General features: G+C 47.7%; 1 protein-coding gene across 1 annotated transcript in view; it reads right to left on the minus strand.

Moving 5' to 3' along the window:
- KIF5C (kinesin family member 5C) overlaps nt 1-23,965 on the minus strand; it is a 114,999-nt gene that overhangs the window by 35,071 nt on the left and 55,963 nt on the right. Inside the window, exons 7-13 of the mRNA XM_068158683.1 lie at nt 23,361-23,448; nt 20,743-20,867; nt 18,698-18,802; nt 18,035-18,183; nt 11,963-12,111; nt 7,927-8,102; nt 4,917-4,985 (exon numbers count right to left, since the gene is read on the minus strand). Of these exons, the coding sequence (XP_068014784.1) occupies nt 4,917-4,985; nt 7,927-8,102; nt 11,963-12,111; nt 18,035-18,183; nt 18,698-18,802; nt 20,743-20,867; nt 23,361-23,448 (861 nt within the window). The remainder of the gene's footprint in view (nt 1-4,916; nt 4,986-7,926; nt 8,103-11,962; nt 12,112-18,034; nt 18,184-18,697; nt 18,803-20,742; nt 20,868-23,360; nt 23,449-23,965) is intronic.

Raw genomic sequence — 23,965 nt, forward strand, 5'->3', positions numbered from 1 at the left:
GTGAGGAAGAAGTTGTTCCCCATGAGGGTGGTGAGAGCCTGGCACAGGTTGCCCAGGGAGGTGGTGGAAGCCTCATCCCTGGAGGTGTTTGCAGCCAGGCTGGATGTGGCTGTGAGCAACCTGTTGTAGTGTGAGGTGTCCCTGGCCATGGCAGGGGGGTTGGAATTGGATGATCCTTGAGGTCTCTTCCAACCTTAACAATTCCATGATTCTAATGTATCACTTTTAATAATAAGAACCAAATCAGGACCTGCCATTACATAACCCCATACAACACAGAACAGCAGAATCATAGAACTGTGAGGGTAGGAAGGGACCTCAAGGATCAGCCAGTTCCAACCCCTCTGCCAGTCCATGAGATACAAGCTGCTCATTCTAAGAGCAAAGTTTGTTCACTGATGCAAGCAACTCATTTCTTTCCAAGGCTTCTCACCTATGGATTCCTGGAATGGTACTATCCTGGGCAGTCCAACACAATCTGTGCTACTCAAGAGTGCTGAATGAACTTCCCCTGACCTGTCCCACCTCTGCCCACCAGGCCATGAGGAAGTTGAGCGTGAGACCTCCAAGTAGAAACAGAAACAGCTCTCTACAACAGATCACCTAAAGGGAGAATGTCAGAGAAGACATTGGGTTTTTTTGGCTGGGAGTGCTAATGGAAGACAGAAAACCAAGCAGGCAGCTACAGACACTGGCAAGTGCCCAAAGTGGTGGAGGGAGGATTCAGATGCAAGGGAAATTTCTCTCACTGGTGATGCTGCAGCCTCAGAAGTGCACTCACGTTACTGCAAACCTCACTGAAATGCCAAAGCCAGATGGCATGTAAATATTTAAACAACAAGAGAGCTTCAAATAATCTTTCAGCTAAACACAGATGGAACTATTATTTACATTTACTTAAGAGATGTTCTGTGTGAATATTACTGTGACTTCCAGAAAAAGGGAAGTGTTAGATATCACCTAGAGCATAAACACAGCTCCCCAGAAGGTCCTTGTGGATAGCACGTGGAAAAACACACCAAGGTTTAAAAAGGCTGTTAATAAAGCATTACAGCCATCAGCTGGCAACAAAGGGAAGGAGAGGATAGTAGCATAGTAGTATCATAGTATCAGTCAGGGTTGGAAGGGACCAAAAGGATCACCTAGTTCCAACCCCCCTGCCATGGGCAGGGACACCCCACACTACATCAGGCTGCCCAGAGCCTCATCCAGCCTGGGCTTAAACACCTCCAGGGACAGGGCCTCAACCACCTCCCCGGACAACTCATTCCAGGGCTTCACCACTCTCATGGGGAAGAACTTCCTCCTCACCTCCAGCCTGAATCTCCCCACCTCCAGCTTCATTCCATTCCCCCTAGTCCTATCACTACCTGAGATCCTGAGCAGTCCCTCCCCAGCCTTCCTGTAGCCCCCTTCAGATACTGGAAGGCCACAATGAGGTCACCTGGGAGCCTTCTCTTCTCCAGACTGAACAGCCCCAACTCCTTCAGTCTGTCCTCATAGGAGAGGTGCTCCAGCCCTCTGCTCATCCTTGTGGCCCTTCTCTGGACACCTTCCAGCACCTCCAGATCCCTCTTGTCATAGGGGCTCCAGAACTGGAGGCAGTACTCCAGGTGGGGTCTCACCAGGGCTGAGCAGAGGGGGAGGATCACCTCCCTTGCCCTGCTGGCCACACTTCTCCTGATGCAGCCCAGGATCTGATTGGCTTTGCGGGCTGCAAGTGCACACTGAGAGCTCCTGGTGAGCTTCTCCTCCACCAGCACCCCCAAGTCTCTCTCCTCAGGGCTGCTTTCCAGCCAGTCCCTGCCCAGCCTGGATTTGTGCCTGGGATTGCCTCGACCCAGCTGCAGGACCCTGCACTTGCTCTTATTGAACTTCATGAGGTTGGCTTGTGCCCACCTCTCCAGCCTGTCAAGGATGGATCTGTTCTCAGGGTGGAAGAGTCAGAATCTCCCCCCCAAGAAGAACCCCCTAAGAAACCTGAAAAGGAACCAGAAGATACCAATATGAGCACAGTGCCATCTGCAGCAGGCCTCGGGTTTATAATTAACCTGCTAGCTTAATCAAGCAGAAAAAAGCACTGTGGTTAATTAGGGGGAAGCAGAGTGAGGCAGCTGCTCTGCAGCTAATAGATCAGGGAGTTAATCAGAGCTCCAAGACAGAGCAGGTACATGGCTCCCGCAGCGCAGGTGAGGCTTGCATGAGGAACACAAAACCCTGAAAAATTAATTCAATTCCCTTAAAGGAGAAACCAAAATTATCACTTTCAGAGGTGTCCAAGCTTCTAGGATGAGCCAGCTGAACCTCCTGAACAAGCAACACCAGCTGCAGAGGCTTCAGTCAGCCAGCAGAGCTAAATTATAATGTGCAAAAAAAACCCAAGGGGTGGTTGGGATTAGAGGACACTGAAAACTTGATTCATCTTCCAGACATGATATGGATTATGGAACACAAAGAGGGTGGGGAATAGAGCAGGGCAAATATCAAACACAAGGAAAGGAAAGCATGAGGAAAGGAAAACATGAGGGGGGGAAATAAAGACTTCTCGGGCACCCCGGTGTGAGAAAGCTGGGTGAGGCAAGTGGCTGAAATGAATGGTTCTGAGGGGGGATCAGCTTCACAGAATCACCAAGGTGGGAAGAGACCTCCAAGATCAAGTCCAACCTGTCACCACAGACCTCATGACTAAACCATGGCACCAAGTGCCACATCCAATCCCCTCTTGAACTCCTCCAGGGATGGGGACTCCACCACCTCCCTGGGCAGCACATTCCAATGGCGAACGACTCGCTCGGTGAAGAACTTTCTCCTCAATTTGAGCCTAAACTTCCCCTGCCACAGCTTGAGATTGTGTCCTCTTGTTCTGGTGCTGGATGCTTGAGAGAAAAGACCAACTCCCTCCTGGCTACAACCACCCTTCAGGTAGTTGTAGAGGGCAATGAGGTCTCCCCTGAGCCTCCTCTTCTCCAGGCTAAGCAACCCCAGCTCCCTCAGCCTCTCCTCACAGGGCTGTGCTCAAGGCCTCTCCCCAGCCTCATTGCCCTTCTCTGGACACATTCAAGTGTCTCAATGCCCTTCTTAAATTCAGGGGCCCAGCTTCTGCTCCTTTTGTGAAGCCACACACACATGGTTAGCACACAATACAGAGGAATCAAAAGCAAATGGTGGCAGGTGAAGAGAGACCTTAATCATGGAGTAAAATAAAGCTGCTTATTCCTGCAGTGAGGTAAGTCCCCGAAGGCAGCAGGTAAGTCGTGGGTGATGAGTAACAGACATCTTTATACTTTGTTCTCTCCCTGCTAAGGAGCTAAACCTTAAGGAGCTAAACCCTCTGAGAGCTTGGATAAAGATTGAGACATGGACAGAATAATTTTTCAGTTGTAGGAGAGGTTTCAGAGCAAAAAAAAGCAGCCAGCATAATGCTGAGCTCCAGCTGAAGTGGTTTGGGCAGCTGGGAGAGGCACACTCCCAGAAATCACAGCAGTGCTACAGACAAAGAGAGACACAGCAGTGATTTGGAACACTGATGATGGGTGAGCTCCCCCACCACGACTCTGCTCTTGCTCTGAATGGTCCTTCTGCAATTCCCACTGTTTGCAAACCAGCATAAAACCATCTTCTAAGAACTACAACAGCAGCTTGGTGATTTGGTGCTACTGCCAGACACTGCACCTTCAAAACCTCTCATAAACAAGTGGAAAATGACCTGACTGTAAGTTTGAGCCAGCAGAGTGCCCAGGTGGCCAAGAAGGCCAATGGTATCCTGGCTTGCATCAGGAACAGTGTGGCCAGCAGGAGCAGGGAGGTCATTCTGCCTTGTACTCAGCACTGGTTAGGCCACACCTTGAGTCCTGAGTCCAGTTCTGGGCTCCTCAGTTTAGGAAAGATGTTGAGTTGCTGGAACGAGTCCAGAGAAGGGCAACAAAGCTGGGGAGGGGTCTGGAGCACAGCCCTGTGAGGAGAGGCTGAGGGAGCTGGGGTTGCTTAGCCTGGAGAAGAGGAGGCTCAGGGGAGACCTTCTTGCTCTCTACAACTCCCTGAAGGGAAGTTGTAGACAGGCAGAGGTTGGTCTCTTCTCCCAGGCAAGCAGCACCAGAACAAGAGGACACAGTCTCAAGCTGTGCCAGGGGAGGTTTAGGCTGGAGGTGAGGAAGAAGTTCTTCATAGAAAGAGAGATTGGCCATTGGAATGTGCTGCCCAGGGAGGTGGTGGAGTCACCATCACTGGAGCTGTTTAGAAAGAGACTTGATGGGGTGCTTGGTGCCATGGTTTAGTTGATTAGATAGTTTTGGGTGATAGGTTGGACTCAATGATCTCAAAGGTCTCTTCCAACCTGGTTAATTCTATTCTATTCTTTTCTATTCTATGCTATTCTATGCTATTCTATTCTCACATTTCCCATCTTAAAGCCAGCAAACATTCAGCTGATGGGCAGAATAAAGAAATGAAATGCCATGTTTGAAGTGAGCAATCCAAGATTTCAAAGCAAATCTGTGGCAGCACCAATGATCAGCTTTCCACCCTCACCCTTTTTTCTCACTACTGTCTCTGATTGTCAAAATAATGAAGAGCAGGCATTTATTACCAATTTTTATGCTGTCAGACTAGGAAATCTGTAGCTACATGCAGTCCACAGTGTCTGGACACCTTGAAGGCTCACAGACATGGTGAAAAATGGGTTGCAAGTGAAAAATACTGGCCAGGCTCCTACCTTGGTGCCTCCAGCATCCCTTCCCAGCAGGATGCTGTGCTGTTGTAAGGAGTTATCAAGGCTTAGTGCTGCTCTGAGGATGTTATGACATTTGAAGTTTAAGCTTAGCTGACACACAGGCTCCCCTTCCCTACTGAACTTTAGCCAGATAATGTGAGCAACAATAGCTGCAACAGAAGCACTGCACAAGGAGCATTTTTCTTACCTCCTCTTGATCCAACATTTGTTGCTTCAGTTTCTCTGCCAACTGGCTCTGCTGGTTGATCTCATCATCCTGCAATGAAATAGGGTTGGGAGAGTTTGAGTTTCTCTTTCAGAGTTCTCATTTGGTCACTTTTATTTCCTCTTTCTAGAAAAGGAGGAAGAATAATGCCACAGCTGCACATTTGAGTGGTACAGAATGAGAGAAACTCAGAGCAGTAGGAGCAATGCATAAATGCAGTTGTTTCTAGCATTTGTCTAAGCAGAGGTGTCCCTGGTGGTAAACAAGACACTGATGTGGTCAGAGTTCCACCTGGTCAGTTGCAGGAGTACAAATGCATGCCCCCTACTCCCCCTTCTCTTACTCTGTCCCAAATTTCAGCTGAAGAGAGATCCCTAGAGACAGATTTATAACAGCTACACTTTACAGCTAGCTCTGAGCTGCCTGGATAAAAGGGGAAGCTCAAACCACCACACAGAACTTGCACCCCTCCACTGCAGAATGCTTGTTTCCCTGCTCCACCAGAGCTCTTGAAGAAAATACTGCTGGGGAATGCACAGCCAGGCATCCAGCTGTACTGACACTTCAACTTCTTTGTTGACAGCATCCTCATGTGTCAGCATCCTCATGTGTAGGAACTCAAATAAAGAGAAACAATGAAAGACTCCACAGTGTGAATCCTTCCTCCAAAACACCACAGGAGGCCCACAAAGAACAGCCCCTGACCAAGTCCCTCTCACAGAATGACAGAGTTGCCTAGACTGGAAAAGACCTTTAAGATCATCAAGGCAAATCATCAGCCTCACTCTGACAAGTTCTTGACTAACCCACATCCCTAAGCACTACAGCTACACAGGGACCGGGGGGTACTGCTTGATAGCAGGCTGAACAGGAGCCAGCAGTGTGCCCAGGTGGCCAAGAAGGCCAATGGCATCCTGGCCTGCAGCAGGAACAGTGTGGCCAGCAGGAGCAGGGAGGTCATTCTGCCCTGTGCTCAGCACTGGTTAGGCCACACCTTGAGTCCTGTGTCCAGTTCTGGGCCCCTCAATTTAAGAAGGACATTGAGACTCTTGAATGTGTCCAGAGAAGGGCAACAAGGCTGGGGAGGGGTCTGGAGCACAGCCCTGTGAGGAGAGGCTGAGGGAGCTGGGGTTGCTTAGCCTGGAGAAGAGGAGGCTCAGGGGAGACCTTCTTGCTGCCTACAACTCCCTGAGGGAGGTTGTAGCCAGGTGGGGGTTGGTGTTTTCCCCCAGGCAAGCAGCACCAGAACAAGAGGACACAGCCTCAAGCTGTGCCAGGGGAGGTTCAGGCTGGAGGTGAGGAAGAAATTCTTCCCCGAAAGAGAGATTGGCCATTGGGATGTGCTGCCCAGGGAGGTGGTGGAGTCCCCATCCCTGGAGGTGTTTAGGAAGAGCCTGGCTGAGGCACTTGGTGCCATGGTTGAGTTGATTAGATAGTGCTGGGTGATAGGTTGGACTTGATGATCTCAAAAGTCTTTTCCAACCTGGTTAATTCTGTTCTATTCAATTCTACTGCACAGCTCTGAAATGCCTCCAGGGATGGGGACATCTCTGTTCTGGAGATGCATATCCTTCTCCAAAGGGTCTCACCAGAGATAAACAACTGCTTTTTTGCCCTAAGAGAGTCAATAGATACTCTGTGTTTCACTGACAAGCAGGCCAATAGATTGATTTCTGATAGCAAATACAGCTCTTAAATACCAGCTGCTCTCACCCATAATGGTCAATGGGTTTAATGTGCCTTTGGTTTTTTTCCTCCCCCCCACTTCTTCCCTTCACACAAGCTGAAGCTATTAATGGTAAGTTCTGGGTAAATGTATTGCTGATAGCTTTAAGTGCCAATGATGTGTTTCAAGCTGTGCAAATAAATAAATAAAGCAGCCACCTGCACTGCAGGCAGTGTTCACAGCTAAAGTAACACCAACTACAGAGACTCAAAGGATGGTTACATATTTTCCTTTAAAGTCTAATATATAGTAAACATATTAAAAATATCAAACTAGGGTCTCTATTTTTCCCCCTTTTTTCTTGTGACTCCAAGATAATGTCACAGTTTGGTGAGGGGTTTCACAAAAATCAGGCTGGACAGATGGGCAGAGTCCAAGGGCAGGAGATTGAACACATCCAAGTGCCAGGCTCTGCACATTGGCCACAACAACCCCAGGCAGTGCTACAGGCTGGGGTCAGAGTGGCTGAGAGCAGCCAGGTAGAGAGGGACCTGGGGGTGCTGGTTGATAGTAAGCTGAGCAGGTGCCAGTACTGTGCTCAGGTGGCCAAGAAAGCCAATGGCATCCTGGCCTGCATCAGGATTAGTGTGGCCAGCAGGAGCAGGGAAGTCATCCTGCCCTGTGCTCAGCACTGGTTAGGCCACACCTTGAGTCCTGTGTCCAGTTCTGGGCTCCTCAGTTTAGGAAAGATGTTGAGTTGCTGGAAGGTGTCCAGAGAAGGGCAATGAGGCTGGGAAGAGGTCTGGAGCACAGCCCTGTGAGGAGAGGCTGAGGGAGCTGGGGTTGCTTAGCCTGGAGAAGAGGAGGCTCAGGGGAGACCTTCTTGCTGCCTACAACTCCCTGAAGGGAGGTTGTAGCCAGGTGGGGGTTGGCCTCTTCTCCCAGGCATCCAGCACCAGAACAGGAGGACACAGTCTCAAGCTGTGCCAGGGGAGGTTTAGGCTGGATGTTATGAAGAAATTCTTCCCAGCAAGAGAGATTGGCCATTGGAATGTGCTGCCTAGGGAGGTGGTGGAGTCCCCATCCCTGGAGGTGTTCAGAAAGGGACTGGATGCGGCACTTGAAGCCATGGTTTAGTTGTGAGGAGGTGCTGGGTGATAGGTTGGACTTGATGATCTCTGAGGTCTTTTCCAACTTTATTGACTGTATGATTCTATGACAGTGCTGGAGAAATTGAGAAACACACCCACCCCACCCTACCCCACCCCATTTTGGCTTAGTTTTCCCTCTGTCCCCAGTGAGTGGAGTCAAACCACATGTCCACACCTTGTCATCCAGCTGTCTGTAGAGACTGGCAATCTCCTCATCGTATTTCTGCTTCTCCTCTGTGGAGATGCTGGCAACAACTGGTGTGATGTTGTCAATGATGGGGGTGTTATCACAAGGCTCCAGGGTCTTCTGCTCCTTGGCGCTGATCTGTTCGTCTTCAGGCACAGCTTCTCCTGCAGACACACAATCAAAGGTCATTACTGCCTGAGAGAGAAGCTTGTCCAAGGGATGGCCCTTCAGGGTTGCTGAGAGGCCCCCAGCAAAGCAAAGGGCGGCTGTATGCAGCTGTACAGGGCAGGCAACATCACATATACAAATGAGAGGTAGAAGTAGGTGTGGCAGGACGACCATCCTCCTCAGAAAGATGACCTCCACGGTTAGCAACGCAGCAGCAGCTCGAATGGCTGTCATTAAAAGCCCTCAACTCCTGGCTTCCCTTTCACTCAAGCCCTCTGTAGATGGGATTAGTTCCATGGATTAACAGAAGTGTAAATAAGGAGGAAAAAAACCCTGATTTTTGACCTGACAATTCCATGTCTCTGACTCTCCAGTGCTCCAACTGCCTTATCAATGCTCCCTCCCCCACTATGAACTGCAAGAGCATCAGGACAAGAAGCAGGACAGCTGCATCTCAAATGATCTTCACCTCCTGCTTTCTCACAACTCAAATGAAAGCACACACACCAATGTGCAGATGCTGCCTTTGCATACCAGTCAGGATGTTCTCCCTACACATTTCCTTTCCCCACCCTCTTCTCAGAGGAATATTGTCTCATGTAATGGTGGTGCATGGCAATTACAAGCCTGCTGCAGCTCAGTGAAGAGGGACAGGCAAGGCATCCATGCCAGAAATTGAATCTGCTCTCATTAGAGTCTGCTGAGGGATTCTGTGAGCTGCTGGATGCTGCATGTGTGGCTTGAACTGTGGGCAGGTTACACCCAACCCTTCTCCAAAAACAGGTTTAGTCTTTTTCCAACACCCCCAGCATGGGCAGGGACACCTCCTACTAGCCCAGGCTGTTCAAGGCCTCACTCATCCTGGCCTTGAAAACCCCCAGGGAGGAGGCACTCACAACCTCCCTGGGCAGCCTGTTCCAGAGTCCAACCACCCTTATACCAATTAATTTCTTCCTAAGATCCAGTCTAACCCTTCTCTCCCTCAGCTTCAAACCATTCCCCCTTGCCCTGGAGGGAAAGGTACCCCCTGGAGAGAGACTTTTCATGAGTCCCTCTGCAGCCTTCCTATAGGATCCCTTCAGGTATTGGAAGGCAGCTCTAATGTCCCCCTGGAGTCTTTTCCTCTCCAGGCTGAAGAATCCTAGCTCCCTCAGCCTACTATCTTTATAGTAGAGGTGCTGTAGCCCTTGGATCATCTTTGTGGCCCTCCTCTGGACTCACTCCAACACTTCCATGTCCTTCCTATGCTAGGGACACCAAAAGCAGATGCAGCACTCGAGGTTTCTATGAAGAGCTACAATATTTTAGACCCCTAAAGGCCTATGAAGCATTCCTCTTGCCAAAACAGCATAGACACAATTTTATCTTACTGGCAGGAAGACAAGGTAAGAGGATAAACACCTCAAACCCCAAAAAGGTTAGTTCAGGGCCCAAAGCAAAACAAAACAGGGCTTGGAAAAGCACAACCAACTAACAGAGAAGGGGATTTTTTTCAAGCTTAAAGCATGAAAAAGGGTAATGTGAAATCAAGCACCACAAGCTCTCTAAAACTGCTTCCCTCAGAACACTTTTTGCCCTCTCACTGATGGCTTGATGATGTTCTATATTACTGGAGAAGAATGTGAACTGATTCTTTGTTGCTGTGTTTCACTGGGGCAGACTGGGAAAGGTGGGCTCAGTGAGGCTGTGGGACCTCGCCCACAGGGGCAGTGCTGCTCAGGAGAATCCACCAGGAGCCTCCCCAAATGAATCTGTATAGATTTTCATTCCCTGGAGAAGAACAACCTGTAAAACACATGAGCACATTTTGCACTTGGAGACAGGGCTGCTGAAACCCTGCTGCAGGGAGAGCTGGGCACACCCATTCCCAGCTACAGTTTTCTGTTGCATCTCCTTCTGTAAATGTATGGAATAAGCTACACCAGTGGAATATTTATGCACATCCATCCTGCACTTCATATTCCAGCTACAATTTCTGCCAAGCTTTCATTTGCAAAGAGCCTCCCTTGACTGAATCTCTTTCCAAACAAAAGCACTTGCAGAAGGTCAGGCAAGAAATCAATAGTATTTGAAATGAATTGGATGTATTGCTGGGTGAGGAAAGCAGGACAGGGGGAGGGGAGGAGGAGGTGTGTGTTATTTAGACAAAACAACAGGGGCAGCACATTACATAAGGCTTGCTTACACATATAGAAAGGATCCATGCAGGGCTTTCTACAGAAAAAGTGTTTCTAAAGTGAGAAGGAAATGGAAAGTCATCCCATTCAGCAAACAGGGAATGCAAGAGGCAGAAGATGAGCAGGTTATAAATCCCCAGCAGTCCTCAACACCACCGGCAGCCCCAGCGTCTCCATAGCAATTGCTCGGTGCTGATAAGGGAAAGATTCCCCGGGCTGGAGTCTCCAGAGAAAGGCAGGGAGCACAATCATTAGGCAACCATCTCATCTGAAAGGCAAGCTCAAAGCAGGAAGCAATTCTGTTATTCTCTCTTCTTTTTTTTTCCACCCATAAAGGTCAGGTTTTATCTTCCAAGGAGTGATTTCACCCAGGACATTCAAAAGCAGACTTGACTGCACAAAACAAACGGTGACTAATAATTAAATCACAGCTTTCTTCTGGCTTTGGATGCTCCAGGTTTGCAAGAGGGACACACTGCTGAACTGCAAGAGGCAGCAGCAGGAGGCTGACAAGCAGCTTGGAAAAGGAAAAGGACTCCACAGAATCAGGGGTTTACTGTTGAGGGGTTGCTGGGATTTCAGGGGGCAAGGGCTGGTTTGTTTGGGTTGGGGAGTTGTTTGTTGCTTCTTCAGGTGTTTGTGTGTTTTGTGTCCATTTGGCCTTCTGGCTTTTTTTCCAGTATAAGGAATAAAAATGAAAAGCAAAGATGGCTTTGATGAAACTGTTCATGTTCCAGATTAAATACAAATTCTTGGATTTGTATGTCAGTATAAAAATCACACAACCATGGAATGGTTTGGGTTGGAAGGGACCTTAAAAGTCATCTAGATCCAACCCCCTGACATGGGCAGGGATACCTTCCACTAGATGAGATTGCTCAAGGCCCCATCCAACCTGGGTTTGAGCACTTCCAGGGAGGGGGCATTCACAATTCCCCTGGGCAACCTGTTCCTGTGTCTCACTACCCTCACTAGAAGTAATTTCTTCCTAATCTCCAGTCTCAATCTCCCCTCTTCCAGCTCAAATGAATTGTCCCTCATCCTATTACTACAAGCCCTTGTAAAAGCTCCTTCCCCAGCTTCCTTGTAGCCCCCTTCAGATACTGGAAATACTCTTCCTCTTCTACCATCCTACACTTGAATGTACAGCCTACCCTGAGGAGCAATTCCCTCTGTTTCTAAACAGAAAATTGGCTGCTCTCCACATTAATTTCACTTAGGAGCCACAGAAGGAGGCAAGTAGTCATTCCTCTAATCAGATGAGACTCCTAATCATTGTACTAATGGATTAATTAATCTAATGTTAAACTGAATCACAACAACAAAAAAAATAAGCCCAAGCTCTAGTTCCCTTAAAGCATAAAGGAACCAATTCTCCTGCCTAAAGAGCAGAGTTCTTTTAGCTCCCCCCTCAAAACAGTGGTATTTTACCTTTTCTTTGTTAATATTGCTAAGGTTATGACAAACCACTGATGCCTTCCTGTATTTTCCACACTGATATCATGCTAGTGATGGCACTTAAAATGGAACCTTCTGTAAATGGTTGCTGCTGGTTCCCCTGGTTTTCCCTTCTTCCCCTTTTAGTTCTTAGGAAGCTACAACTTTTGAATGGAGAGCTTGGATCTGGTGTGACTGCTGTGATTTAAGACCTGTGCTCATTGCCATCTTCTGGTACTTACCATTCCTCCACCTGTTGAGTTCCAGCTCTAGATGCTGGATAACATTCTTCAGGCTCTTGTTTTTGTCCTTCTCCTTCTCATACTTTTTCTTCCACTCCTCTGCAGTCAGCTCCAGGTTCACAGACACTGTGTTCTTGATCGTCTTAGCCCTGTGCAACAAAAGCAGGTGTCAGTTGCTCTGCAATTTTTATCTCAAGACAACAGGAACACAAAGGGAAACTCCTAAACATCTGCAATTTAGTTGCTGAAGTGCACTGCCACAATTCCTTTGCCCACTCAAACCCTCAGTACTGTTAACTGCCTAGAAGCCTCAGTAGAAATGTTTCCACATCAAACTTCAGCAGCCAGCGACTTGGAGCAGAAATGGATCTGCCTCTTCAGATTCCTCCAAAACCAGCAGCTCTGGAAACTGTTCTCAGATTAAGGACTTACTGCTCTGCTAGATATGTGTCACCTTGCTGCTCCTCCTGGCCTGAGACCCACCACAGAGTACCCCACACCAGCCTCTGACCACGGGCTTGCTCTGTGCCTTAATGACCATCCCTTGAACTCCACCAAATGCAACAAATCTCAGCTGTGATTCAAGCTTCACAGTGTGAAGGATGTCAAGACAGTGAAACAGAGATATGGGAACTTCTGGAAAGCCAAACTGTGCTTTCAAATACATGTTTGGGAGTGGAAGGAAGGGAAGGAAGAGAATAGCTGGTCACCACCAGGTACCTGGTTACTGCTCTCAGTGGGGAGGGAGCCTGAACTCGTGCCTGTGCCACTGTAAACAAGCTCAGGAGTTACTGCAGCCCTAGCAAAAATACCATCAAACTTAATCCTTCTAACAACAACCACCACCACTTTATCATGAAAGTGCTTAGCTCTAATTGAACCTAAACAACTGCACTAGAAAGTGCCCAGCAAGCAGGAAACAATGCAGAGCACCTACTCCAGCAAATCCACACTGAAAAGGAAAAACCAAACAAATCAGTCTGAATTAAGAAAGCTTCAGATCTTTGCCCTTTGCTGTTCAGCTGCTGAGTCCCTCCAAATCACTCCAGTGTTACTGGAGAAAATAGAGGCTAAGGACCAGTACCTGAAAGGGGCCTAGGAGAAAACTGGTGAGGGACTTTTAATAAGGGCTTGTAGTGATGGGATGAGGGGCAATGGGTTGAAGCTTGAGGAGGGCAGATTTAAACTGGAGATCAGCAAGAAATTCTTTCCAGTGAAGGTGGTGAGACACTGGAACAGGCTGCCCAGGGAAGTTGTGGATGCCTCCTCCCTGGAGGTGCTCAAGGCCAGGCTGGATGAGACCTTGAGCAACTTGGTCTAGTGGGAGGTGTCCCTGCCCTTGGCCTGGGGGTTGGAACCAGATGATCTTGAAGGTCCCTTCCATCCCAAGCCATTCCATTCTATGAATAACAGACAAACTTCCTACACCAGATTGTAAAGGGTGGGCTGAAATGTCAATGCAAGAAAGTATGACTAGGAATGGGCCACAGACACACGGGCTTCATTATTTTCCCCACAGCTGCACTTCCTGATTCTAAAGGCATCCTTTAAATGTGGCCAGTCATTAAAAATCCTGAAAGGTCTTTTCCAGCCTAAGCTATCCTATGATTCTATGTCCATGCTCATGGCAGGGAGCTTGGACTAGATGACCTCTAAGGTCCCTTCCAATCTAAGCCATTCTGTGATTCTATAGCTGTGTCCCACACTCCAAACTCTGCTCCAGTGCTTTGCTCTATGTGGCAAGCAGGAGTTTCATTACCTTAGAAAGATTTTGACATAACTTTGTACTTTTAAAATATGCAGGAATAGAATAGAATAGACCAGACCAGACCAGGTTGGAAGAGACCTCCAAGATCATTATGTCCAACCTATCATCCAACACCACCTAATCAACTAACCCATGGCACCAAGCACCCCATCAAGTCTCCTCCTGAACACCTCCAGTGATGGTGACTCCACCACCTCCCCAGGCAGCCCATGCCAATGGGCAATCACTCTCTCTGTGTAAAACTTCCTCCTAACCTCCAGCCTGAACCTCCCCTGGCACAGCCTGAGACTGTGTCCTGTTGTTCTGGTACTGGCTGCCTGGGAGAAGAGACCAACCTCTGCCTGTCTACAACCTCCATTAAGGTAGTTGTAGAGAGCAATAAGGTTGCCCCTTAGGGGGCTTTTACATATTGTCTCTGCCCAAACTGTGGCTGAAGTTTCCTGAAGCTCACTGAAGTGCACTAGGAGGGGAAAAAAATATGCCACACCATAAAGTTTATCAGCTGCATTACTCTGTGGTGATGGATGAAGTACTTAAGAGCACCTAAAATGAATAACAGTGTAAAAGCAGAAGGAAAGATGGAGTAGAAAGAGAAGGCACTGACTCCCTGTAAGAGAGGGCCACGTGTGGATTAGTGTAAGTGGGTCTGTGAAGATGAATTTCACTCCTAGCACTTATTTTAATGGTGATATAATTCTGTCTTGCTAGGAAAGATGGGGGCACCAGTAATCACCCATGACTCACAGACCTTCCCTCTAATGATATTCAGGCCCTTAGTACTGTCACATGAGAAAAATGAAACAGCACAGCTGAAGAGCCTGGAAGAGGAACTGCTTCCTGCAGGCAGCAACACTCCCATCCCAGCTACTACCAACCAACCCTGAGTATGTGCAGTGTGTGTGCTGCTCTGCAGCTCTAGCACACCACCAGTCCTCCTGCTTGGCTTCCTTTCTGACAATCCAACGCTCTCTACAAGGAATTCCCATGTCAGCCCAATTCCACAGCTCCTCAGCAAACAAAAATTCCCCCCAAAACCCCAGCCAAGCACTCTCACAAAGCATTCACCCTAAGAAAAGTACTTAAAGAGGCCCAGAAGAAGGCCCCCTTCAGATCCTGGAAGGCCACAATGAGGTCACCTCAGAGCCTTCTCTTCTCCAGACTGAACAGCCCCAACTCCTTCAGTCTGTCCTCATAGGAGAGGTGCTCCAGCCCTCTGATCATCCTCGTGGCCCTTCTCTGGACACCTTCCAGCACCTCCAGATCCCTCTTGTCATAGGGGTTCCAGAACTGGAGGCAGTACTCCGGGTGGGGTCTCACCAGGGCTGAGTAGAGGGAGAGAATCACCTCCCTTGACCTGCTGGCCACACTTCTCTTGAGGGACCTTGACAGGCTGGAGAGGTGGGCACAAGCCAACCTCATGAGGTTCAACAAGAGCAAGGGCAGGGTCCTGCAGCTGGGTCGAGGCAATCCCAGGCACAAATCCAGGCTGGGCAGGGACTGGCTGGAAAGCAGCCCTGAGGAGAGAGACTTGGGGGTGCTGGGGGAGGAGAAGCTCACCAGGAGCTCTCAGTGTGCACTTGCAGCCCAGAAAGCCAACCAGAGCCTGAATCAGCAGGAACTTTGGGATTGCTCTTCTGTTCTACAGAGGTGTAAGAATCATAGAGTTGTCAGGGTTGGAAGGGACCTCAAGGATCATCCAGTTCCAAGCCCCTGCCATGGGCAGGGACACCTCACAGTACATCAGGTTGCTCACAGCCACATCCAGCCTGGCCTTGAAAAACTCCAGGGATGAGGCTTCCACCACCTCCCTGGGCAACCTGTGCCAGAGTCATGCTTGTCTGAAATCACCTGCAGTGGAAAATTGAATGTGGGGAGGTTCAGACTGTGAACCATCAACACATTTCCATGTACACCATCAACAGAAAAAGTAAACTCTTTATGCTTCAGAATGATTAATACTCCTCATTTAATTCCTGCATCTCCATCTTTCTAATCAGTCAGCATTTCTGTGAGTTCATAGATGGGATTCCATTAAAATCTCCTATCTTCAATAACTTACACAAATGCTCATCATACAAGGATGAATTAACACCCCACAGCAACCCTTAACTCAGTTATATGTTAACAACCACTTCCCCCTTCAACACTCCTTGTCCATAAAAACTTGCAGCAGTGACATGGGAAGTCCCTTGGGGAAGTTTTTCCTGCATGCTGTTATTTAGCTCAGAGTTCTGCAGTGAAGGAAGGATACAGCCATGCTACAGGAGTAGCCACATCTACTCATTCTTTGAACACCTCCAGGGGTAGTGACTCCACCACCCTCCTGGGCAGCCTGTCCCAATGCCTGACCACTCTTTCAGTAAAGAAATTGTTCCACACTTATTTTATCCTTGCTTGTTTCAGCGGACTTGAGGAGGATGATTAGGGGACTTAAGCACCTCCCCTGTGAAGAGAGACTGAGAGCCCTGGGGCTGTTTAGTCTTGAGAAGAGAAGACTGAGAGGGGATCTGATCAATGTCTACAAATATCTGAGGGGTTGGTGTCAAGTGGAGGGGGCCAAGCTCTTTTGGAGGTGTTCAATAATAACACAAGGAACAATGGATACAAACTTGCACACAGAAGGTTTCACCTTAACATGAGGAGAAACTTCTTTACAGTGAGGGTGCCAGAGCCCTGGAGCAGGCTGCCCAGAGAGGTTGTGGAGTCTCCTTCTCTGGAGCCTTTCCAACCCCACCTGGATGCATTCCTGTGCAGACTACCTTAAGTGATCCTGCTGTGGCAGGGGGGTTGGACCTGATGATCTCTGGAGGTCCCTTCCAGCCTCTAATACTCTGTGATTCTATCAAAGCTGTCATTACTACACTGTGTCCACAGCCTTCGTTTTTCTTAATGGTTAAAAGGTATTTCTGACAACTCTGACAATAATCCCTGAGCTGCTATTCAAGGAGGAGACATCCTAAAAGCACCAAGAGCACTATCAGATGAAGCAAACCTGAACATTTTCCACTGAGTCAGCCAACAGAAGACTGCCCAGTCCCATTATCACCCCCAGAACATTTCAAAGAGCAAGGATAGTGCTTTGTACTTTCTGCAGGAGCAATGATCACAGCTTCTAAGTGGTGCAGCTGCCAGCCAACATTAACATTCCTTTCTCTGGTACCTTAGGGAATGAAGAAACAGCTTCCTCCTAAGTTCTCCACGACTATTTTTGAACAACTCCAGAAAATACAATCTCCTTATTTTAAAATGCCCTCAGCTAGCTCAGAACATGTGGAAGAGCCCAAGTGTTGCAGCCACTGCTCTGAGGGCAGCTGCTGGCTGCGTGCAGAGTGCAGGATCCTTAGCTTAAGACTCTTTGCATGCTGCCTAGAGCAAAACAATAACATTCCATGTGTGCCAAGAACAACAGCCTTGGATTGGAACATGCTGCAGAAGCCACCTCCTTGACATGCTGGCACCTCTGATTGGGAAAAGATTTCAGCTTATGCAGGTGGTTGGGTTTTACTGGTTAAGGGATTGATAACAAAGAGTATGAAAAACAGCCACTCTGAGCAATAGTTATCTTGGGTTAGGGGCTTAGAATAGAATAGAATAGAATAAACCAGGTTGGAAGAGACCTTCAAGATCATCGTGTCCAACCCATCAACCAATCCAACCCACCTAATCAACTAACCCATGGCACCAAGCACCCCAGCAAGTCTCCTCCTGAACACCTCCAGGGATGGTGACTCCACCACCTCCCCAGGCAGCCCATTCCAATGGGCAATCACTCTCTCTGTATAGAACTTCTTCCTAACATCCAACCTGAACCTCCCCTGGCGCAGCCTGAGACTGTGTCCTCTTGTTGTGGTGCTGGCTGCCTGGGAGAAGAGACCAACATCCACCTGTCTACAACCTCCCTTCAGGTAGTTGTAGAGAGCAATAAGCTTAGGTAGGTATGGCTTCAGCTAGGGCTGCTAGGGACTTCTGCTTCTGTTAGTTAGCTACTTCTGGCTAGGGCTTCAGTGTAGGGATGCTGCTAGGGATACGCTCAGGACTTTTGTTAGCTGCCTCATCTGTTAAGGGCTCCCAAGACTTCTTCTGTAAGTGGGGCTCTGAGACTCTGTAATGCTGGGGATTCCATAATGCAGCAATAAAGGACTTCTGGGAGGACTTCTGAGTTTCTCTGCTCTCTGCATTTCTGGAGTCTCATTGCTATATGGCAGTGGGGTTCGTGCCTCCATTCATCACCCAATGGCAGCCCGGATCAGGAACAGAAAAACACCACCCAAGTGTCAAGCAGACTAAAGCCAAGCAGGACTCACCGCTGCCCAAACATCAGGGTTGACTTGGTTTCTGCTTCATTGAACACAGAAGGAGAGCAGCATATCACAATGGTGGTTCTGCAGTTGCCACCAAGGGAGTCCTGAAGTATTCGGGTCATCTTGCTGTCTCGGTATGGAACGTGGGTTTTCTAATCGACAGCAGGAGAGAGAGGAGACCACAGCAACTTTTTAAGGAGACAGAAGACTGAGTTGACAATGACAGGTTTAATGGGTTTGAAGCATGCAAACCCATGCAATGGTGGTTCTGCAGCTGCCACCAAGAGAGTCCTAAAGTGCTCAGGCCATCTTGCTGTCTCCATATGGAAGGTGGGTTTTCTAATCAACAGCAGAAGCAAGAGGAGGCCAGAGCAACTTTTTAATGAGACAGAAGATTGAGTTGACAATAACAGGTTTAATGGGTTTGAAGCATGCAATCCTGAGGAGCAATTGTTTTGATTGTGCTGAGATTGGAGAACCACCCAAGTGAAATCACTGAGCAGTGGTTTCCTTTCTCCAAGCAGAAGAGCAAAAGTGTCACCAGTTTGTGGCTGGATTCCTTTCTTTCTTTCTAAATCGAAATGGAAGCTGATTTTATTATGAGCATGGCAAAGAAACAGATAAATAAAAAGTCATTCTTCAACAACACACAACAGGATTACTTACAGTTCCTTCTGCCAGAGCAGATATCACATTGCCTAAAGCAGACAAAGACTTATTGATATTTTTAGCTTCATCCAGAACAGCGCCCTCCGCTCCGGTTTTGCTGACCTACCAAAGAGAGCAGGCAACAGTCAGGCTGGGCAGCACCAACACAGCTACAGTGCAGACACTGCAACACCTACAGATGCTCATGGAAGGAAAACAAAGCAACATTTCTTCACAGCATGATGGAGGAATTTTATATGCACTTTTTGTTTGGAAGCCTGTCACCTTTCTTCCAGTCTAGAAGCAAATCAACCCTTACTTTGCTCAGGGAAAAGCTGGTAAGTCTACAACCTCCCTTCAGGGAGTTGTATAGAGCAATAAGGTCATCCCTGAGTCTCCTCTTCTCCAGCCTAAGCAACCCCAGCTCCCTCAGCCTCTCCTCACAGGGCTGTGCTCCAAACCCCTCCCCAGCTTTGTTGCCCTTCTCTGGACTTGTTCCAGCAAGTCAACCTCCTTCCTAAACTGAGGAGCCCAGAACTGGACACAGGACTCATGGTGTGGCCTAACCAGTGCAGTGTACAGGGGCAGAATGACCTCCCTGCTCCTGCTGGCCACACTCTTCCTGATGCAGGCCAGCATGCCATTGGCCCTCCTGGCTGCCTGGGCAGCCTGCAGGCTCATGTTCAGCCTACCATCAACCAGCACCCCCAGGTCCCTTTCTGCCTGGCTGCTCTCAGCCACTCTGACCCCAGCCTGTAGCACTGCCTGGGGTTGTTGTGGCCAATGTGCAGAACCTGGCACTTGGATGTGTTCAGTCTCCTGCCCTTGGACTCTGCCCATCTGTCCAGCCTGTCGAGGTCCCTCTGCAGAGCCTTTCTACCCTCCAGCAGATCAACTCCTGCCCCCAGCTTGGTGTCATCAGCAAATTTACTGATGATGGACTCAATGCCCTCATCCAGATCATCAATAGAGATGTTAAAGAGCACTGATCCTTGGGGCAAAAAAATCCAAGAAAAGAATAGATATTACTAATGGAAATTAACACAATGAATTACTTTGGTGAATGGCTCCTGCATTGTACCTCTGGGTTAGCAAGCAGCACCCCCGCAAGGAGCAAGCTGAAAGGTGCCCAGCTTATCAAAATCTTTTAATTCTCATTCTCAGAAAGAAAAATCTAAGCCCACAGTGAGAGACATTGCTTCACCATGAGGTATTATTCTGACAGGCACAGCAGTTACCAAGGATCCAGCCTGAATAAAAATCCACTGCTGCCAAACAAGGAGATGTAGTTCATTTGTAGCTAAAGAATTTGGAAGACTCCAGAAGATGTCAGAATAACTGGGAAATTATATTTTTTCCCCCCCCACTGTGGCACTGTTCTAGACTGTTACTCTTTGGGTAAAGAAACAGAAGTTCTCTTGTGGTTAGTGTTTTTCTATATTGGAGAGTAGAAATAGTTACCACAATCAAGAGTCATTCAGGGAGCTTCAAATAGACTTCAGCTGTAGAGCTGCATTAACAGCTGTTACTTCAATTGACCTAATATGTGAAAGCATCACAGAAAACCTAGAAATGGGGCATGGCTGGCTGCAAGCAAATGAAAATAGCTGTCTAATTTGACAAAGCACATTGCTTTCTTCACATACCCACAACTAAATGTGAAGCTTGATAAAAATACACTGCTTCAAGCCACTTCATTATCAATGAAGAAGTCTTGCAGATTTGGAGGGGGGGGTTGAGGGTGGGTGAATTTCACACGGCTAGTTTTGATCTGCTCCTCTTCTCCACCCTACACTTAAGAAAAAGAAGGTTGGAGGGTTTTAAGGCTAGGCTGGATGTGGCTCTGGGTAACCTGATCTAGTGGGAAGTGTCACCGCTCATGGCAGGGGGGTTGGAAGTGGATGATCCTTGTTGAGGTCCCTTCCAACCCTGACAATTCTGTGAAAACAATGATAATCTAAGACCCAATTACACATTCACAAGACCCAGCTGCATGTTCACACCACCAGTTTAGTCACCCCCCCTGGGGATCATTACCAGCTAAAGGAACAAGGCAGGATTACCTTCTCGCTTCCGGCCAAGTCGACCAGGTAAAGCTTTCCACTGAGTTTCTTCTCAGTTTCCACATTCTCTTGTTTAATATTAATGAGGAAGATACTGTGGCTCCTTGAGCTGTGTTCATTCATATCTGCAATCACATTTGAAAAGTTTGGTTTAAACGACTTGGAAATCAGTCAAGAAATTTGCATGTCACCAGAGCTGCTCCTATGGGCAGGAGTACGAAGCCAGGAGGACATAGACAGCAGTGTCTATGCCAAGAGCTGAGGCTAAAGCTCATGGATTTCAGAATGAGCTCCTTACTTTCTCCCAGCATGACCAAATTAACCAAATTCATTATAAATAACAGCTTGGGGGGGGGAGGGGATTAAAAATATGTTGGTTTTTTTTCCCCCCCTCTTTCTTTTTTGTTTGAAAGTACTTTTATTCCCCTGGAGCAAGAAGATTTGACCAGAAATAATAAACATGACTAAAAAAAGACACCAAAACCAGATGAATAATAATAATACAATAACATTACACAGAGAGAGTAAGAGAAAAAAAAGGTCCTGCATTTTCTGCTTCTTCCTGAGTACAAACAGCTCACACAACAAAGTGTTACTGGGATAAAGCAGACACTATTTAGACACAGAACCACAATGAGGACTTATGTTCAGCATCCTGGACAGAGGAGTAATTTTGAGCTGAGCAAGAGAATTTACAGAGAAGTATTTATAACTGCAGTTAAAAAAGAAGCTAGGGAGGACTCAGTGCAGTTGTGTGAGGAGATATCCCAACACTTTCCAACAGGTGTTTGAGGTTGAATTGGGCTTTGAGTTACCTGCTCCAGTTGAAGATGTCCTTGCCAATGGCAGGGCAGTTGGACTAAAGGATCTTTAAGGTCCCTTCCAACCCAAACCATTCTGTGATCCTATGATTTAGCAAAAGCTTCCATCAAACTCACATTATTTAAATTCAAAATGCAAGGTGGCTTTTATTGCTTGTGTAGGTAAAAATCTCTCTTCCCTGAGGCTGTATCTATAGAGAAGAGCAACAAAGTAGGTGAGGGATCTGCAACAGAAGGCCTATGAAGAAAACCTGAGGGAGCTGGGGTTGCTTAGCCTGGAGAAAAGGAGACTCAGGGGCGACCTTATTGCTCTCTACAACTACCTGAAGGGAGGTTGTAGCCAGGTGGGGGTTGGCCTCTTCTCCTGGGCAAGCAGCACCAGAACAAGAGGACACAGTCTCAAGCTGTGCCAGGGGAGATTCAGACTGGATGTTAGGAAGAAATTCTACACAGGGAGAGAGATTGCCCACTGGGATGTGCTGCCCAGGGAGGTGGTGGAGTCCCCATCCCTGGAGGTGTTTAGGAAGAGCCTGGATGAGGCACTTGGTGCCATGGTTTAGTTGATTAGATGATGTTGGATGATAGGTTGGACTTGATGATCTCAAGGGTGTTTACCAACCTGGTTAATTCTATTCTATTTGGCTCTGAGGGCTGGCTCCTCACTGCTCTCCTTTCCCCATCACCCCTGACTCATCAGCTTTCTCTATTTCCATAAACCCCACTGCCACCTTTCCCCCATTTCCAGCAATGTTTACATCTATCTGAATTCCCCTTTCCTCCTCCATTTCCAAAATCAGTTGTTTTCAATAACACTCCCAAATCTGCCCCTCGCTGCTTCAGTTTGAGTAAAACTCATCCTCTGTCATCTTTTGTCAGAGCTGCTCTGAGTGCAGCAAAAGGGACAAGCAGGAGCACAGCCAAAGGTGTGTTTTGGGTATTTTGGGTTCAAGAGAACAGCTGAAACAATGGGAGGAAAACAGGGAATATATTTCATTGAGTGTGATGAGAAAGGCTAAAGCAGCACAGTATTTAACAAAGCAAGAAGGTAGTACATGGTTTAAAAGAAATTGCCCAGGGCATCTTAAACAATGCAATTAAATAAACCCCCCAACTAAACCCAAAAACTCCCTACCCAGAAGCCCATCCCACCCCCAAGACTTGAGACACAAGCTTGGATCAAAGTCATTTTGCAGTATAAACTGGGAGCAGGGCATAAATACCTGCCCTTGTGTCACCATACTGCTAGCAGGCTGCATCCAACACCATGTCAACAAATCTGGCAGAGGCTGAAGTGATTATTATGGGGTTTAATTCCAGATTTGCTTTCTTCAGCATCATTAGAACTCAGTCCAAGTCACTGCTTCATTGGGATAACTCTCAGGAGATAAACAGGCAGAGGCTGCTAATTGCTCTGCAGTCTTTGCTGGCCGTTTGACCAGTGAATCGCTCTGAGTTCTTGCCCTGCAGCACAAAGGACATCATGGCAGCTACACAGGCTTTCCAAATGTCTGTACAATGGGGAGCAAGACCTATTTAGATGTTTTATCCAACAATACTGGATAATAACATATTAAACAGAGGAGTTCTGAAAGCTGAAAGTCAATACAAGTTTTCCTGTGCATTGAAGTTGTAAAGAAAGGCCCAGCTCTACTCATTTCCAAGTGCTGTAATTTGTCCAGCATTATGCTGTTCACATAAGTAACTCAGAGTACTCTGTGACCATGAGGAGCCAATAGACCACTGAGCAGCTCCAGCCACCCACACTTGGAGCCAGAGAAGCCTGCAGAGAATACTTACTCGTGACAGCTACGTGACGGTTAGCTTTCCCTTCATCAATGACATCCAACACTTCTTCAGGACTAGATACAAATCTTTCTGTACAACCCTAGTCAGAAAGAGAGAGGTTTAGCCAGAGTCCCAGTACGCCAAATGCTGTCAGGAGAACTACTTAGCAGCTGATGAAGCAAATCATTAGAAGAACCATCAACATCCAACACCATCATTAGCAAGGCAATGGAGCAGAGCATGTCTTTGCATGACTTTCAGGAGGAGCCCACAGAATAACACAAGAGAGAATGCTCTTTCAGAGGCTTAAAGAATCAGTCCAATCCAAACATCCAACAGAAAAAAGTTTCTATACCCAAATTAGGTTTGTTCTCTCAAACTACAAAACAAGAGGGGATGTTTGACAAGGGCTTATAGTGACAGGATGAGAGGGAATAGATCGAAGCTGGAAGAGGGGAGACTTAGAGTGGAGATCAGGCAAAAATTCTTTCCAGTGAGGCTGGTGAGACACTGGAACAGGTTGCCCAGGGAGGCTGTGGATGCTCCCTCCCTGGATGTGTTCAAGGTCAGGTTGAATGAAGCCTTGAGCAACCTGGTCTAGTGGAAGGTGTCCCTGC

Source organism: Melanerpes formicivorus, unplaced genomic scaffold (assembly GCF_026170545.1).
Source record: "Melanerpes formicivorus ecotype bairdi unplaced genomic scaffold, bMelFor1.0.p_v2 SCAF_41, whole genome shotgun sequence".
NCBI classification, from domain to species: Eukaryota; Metazoa; Chordata; class Aves; order Piciformes; family Picidae; genus Melanerpes; species Melanerpes formicivorus.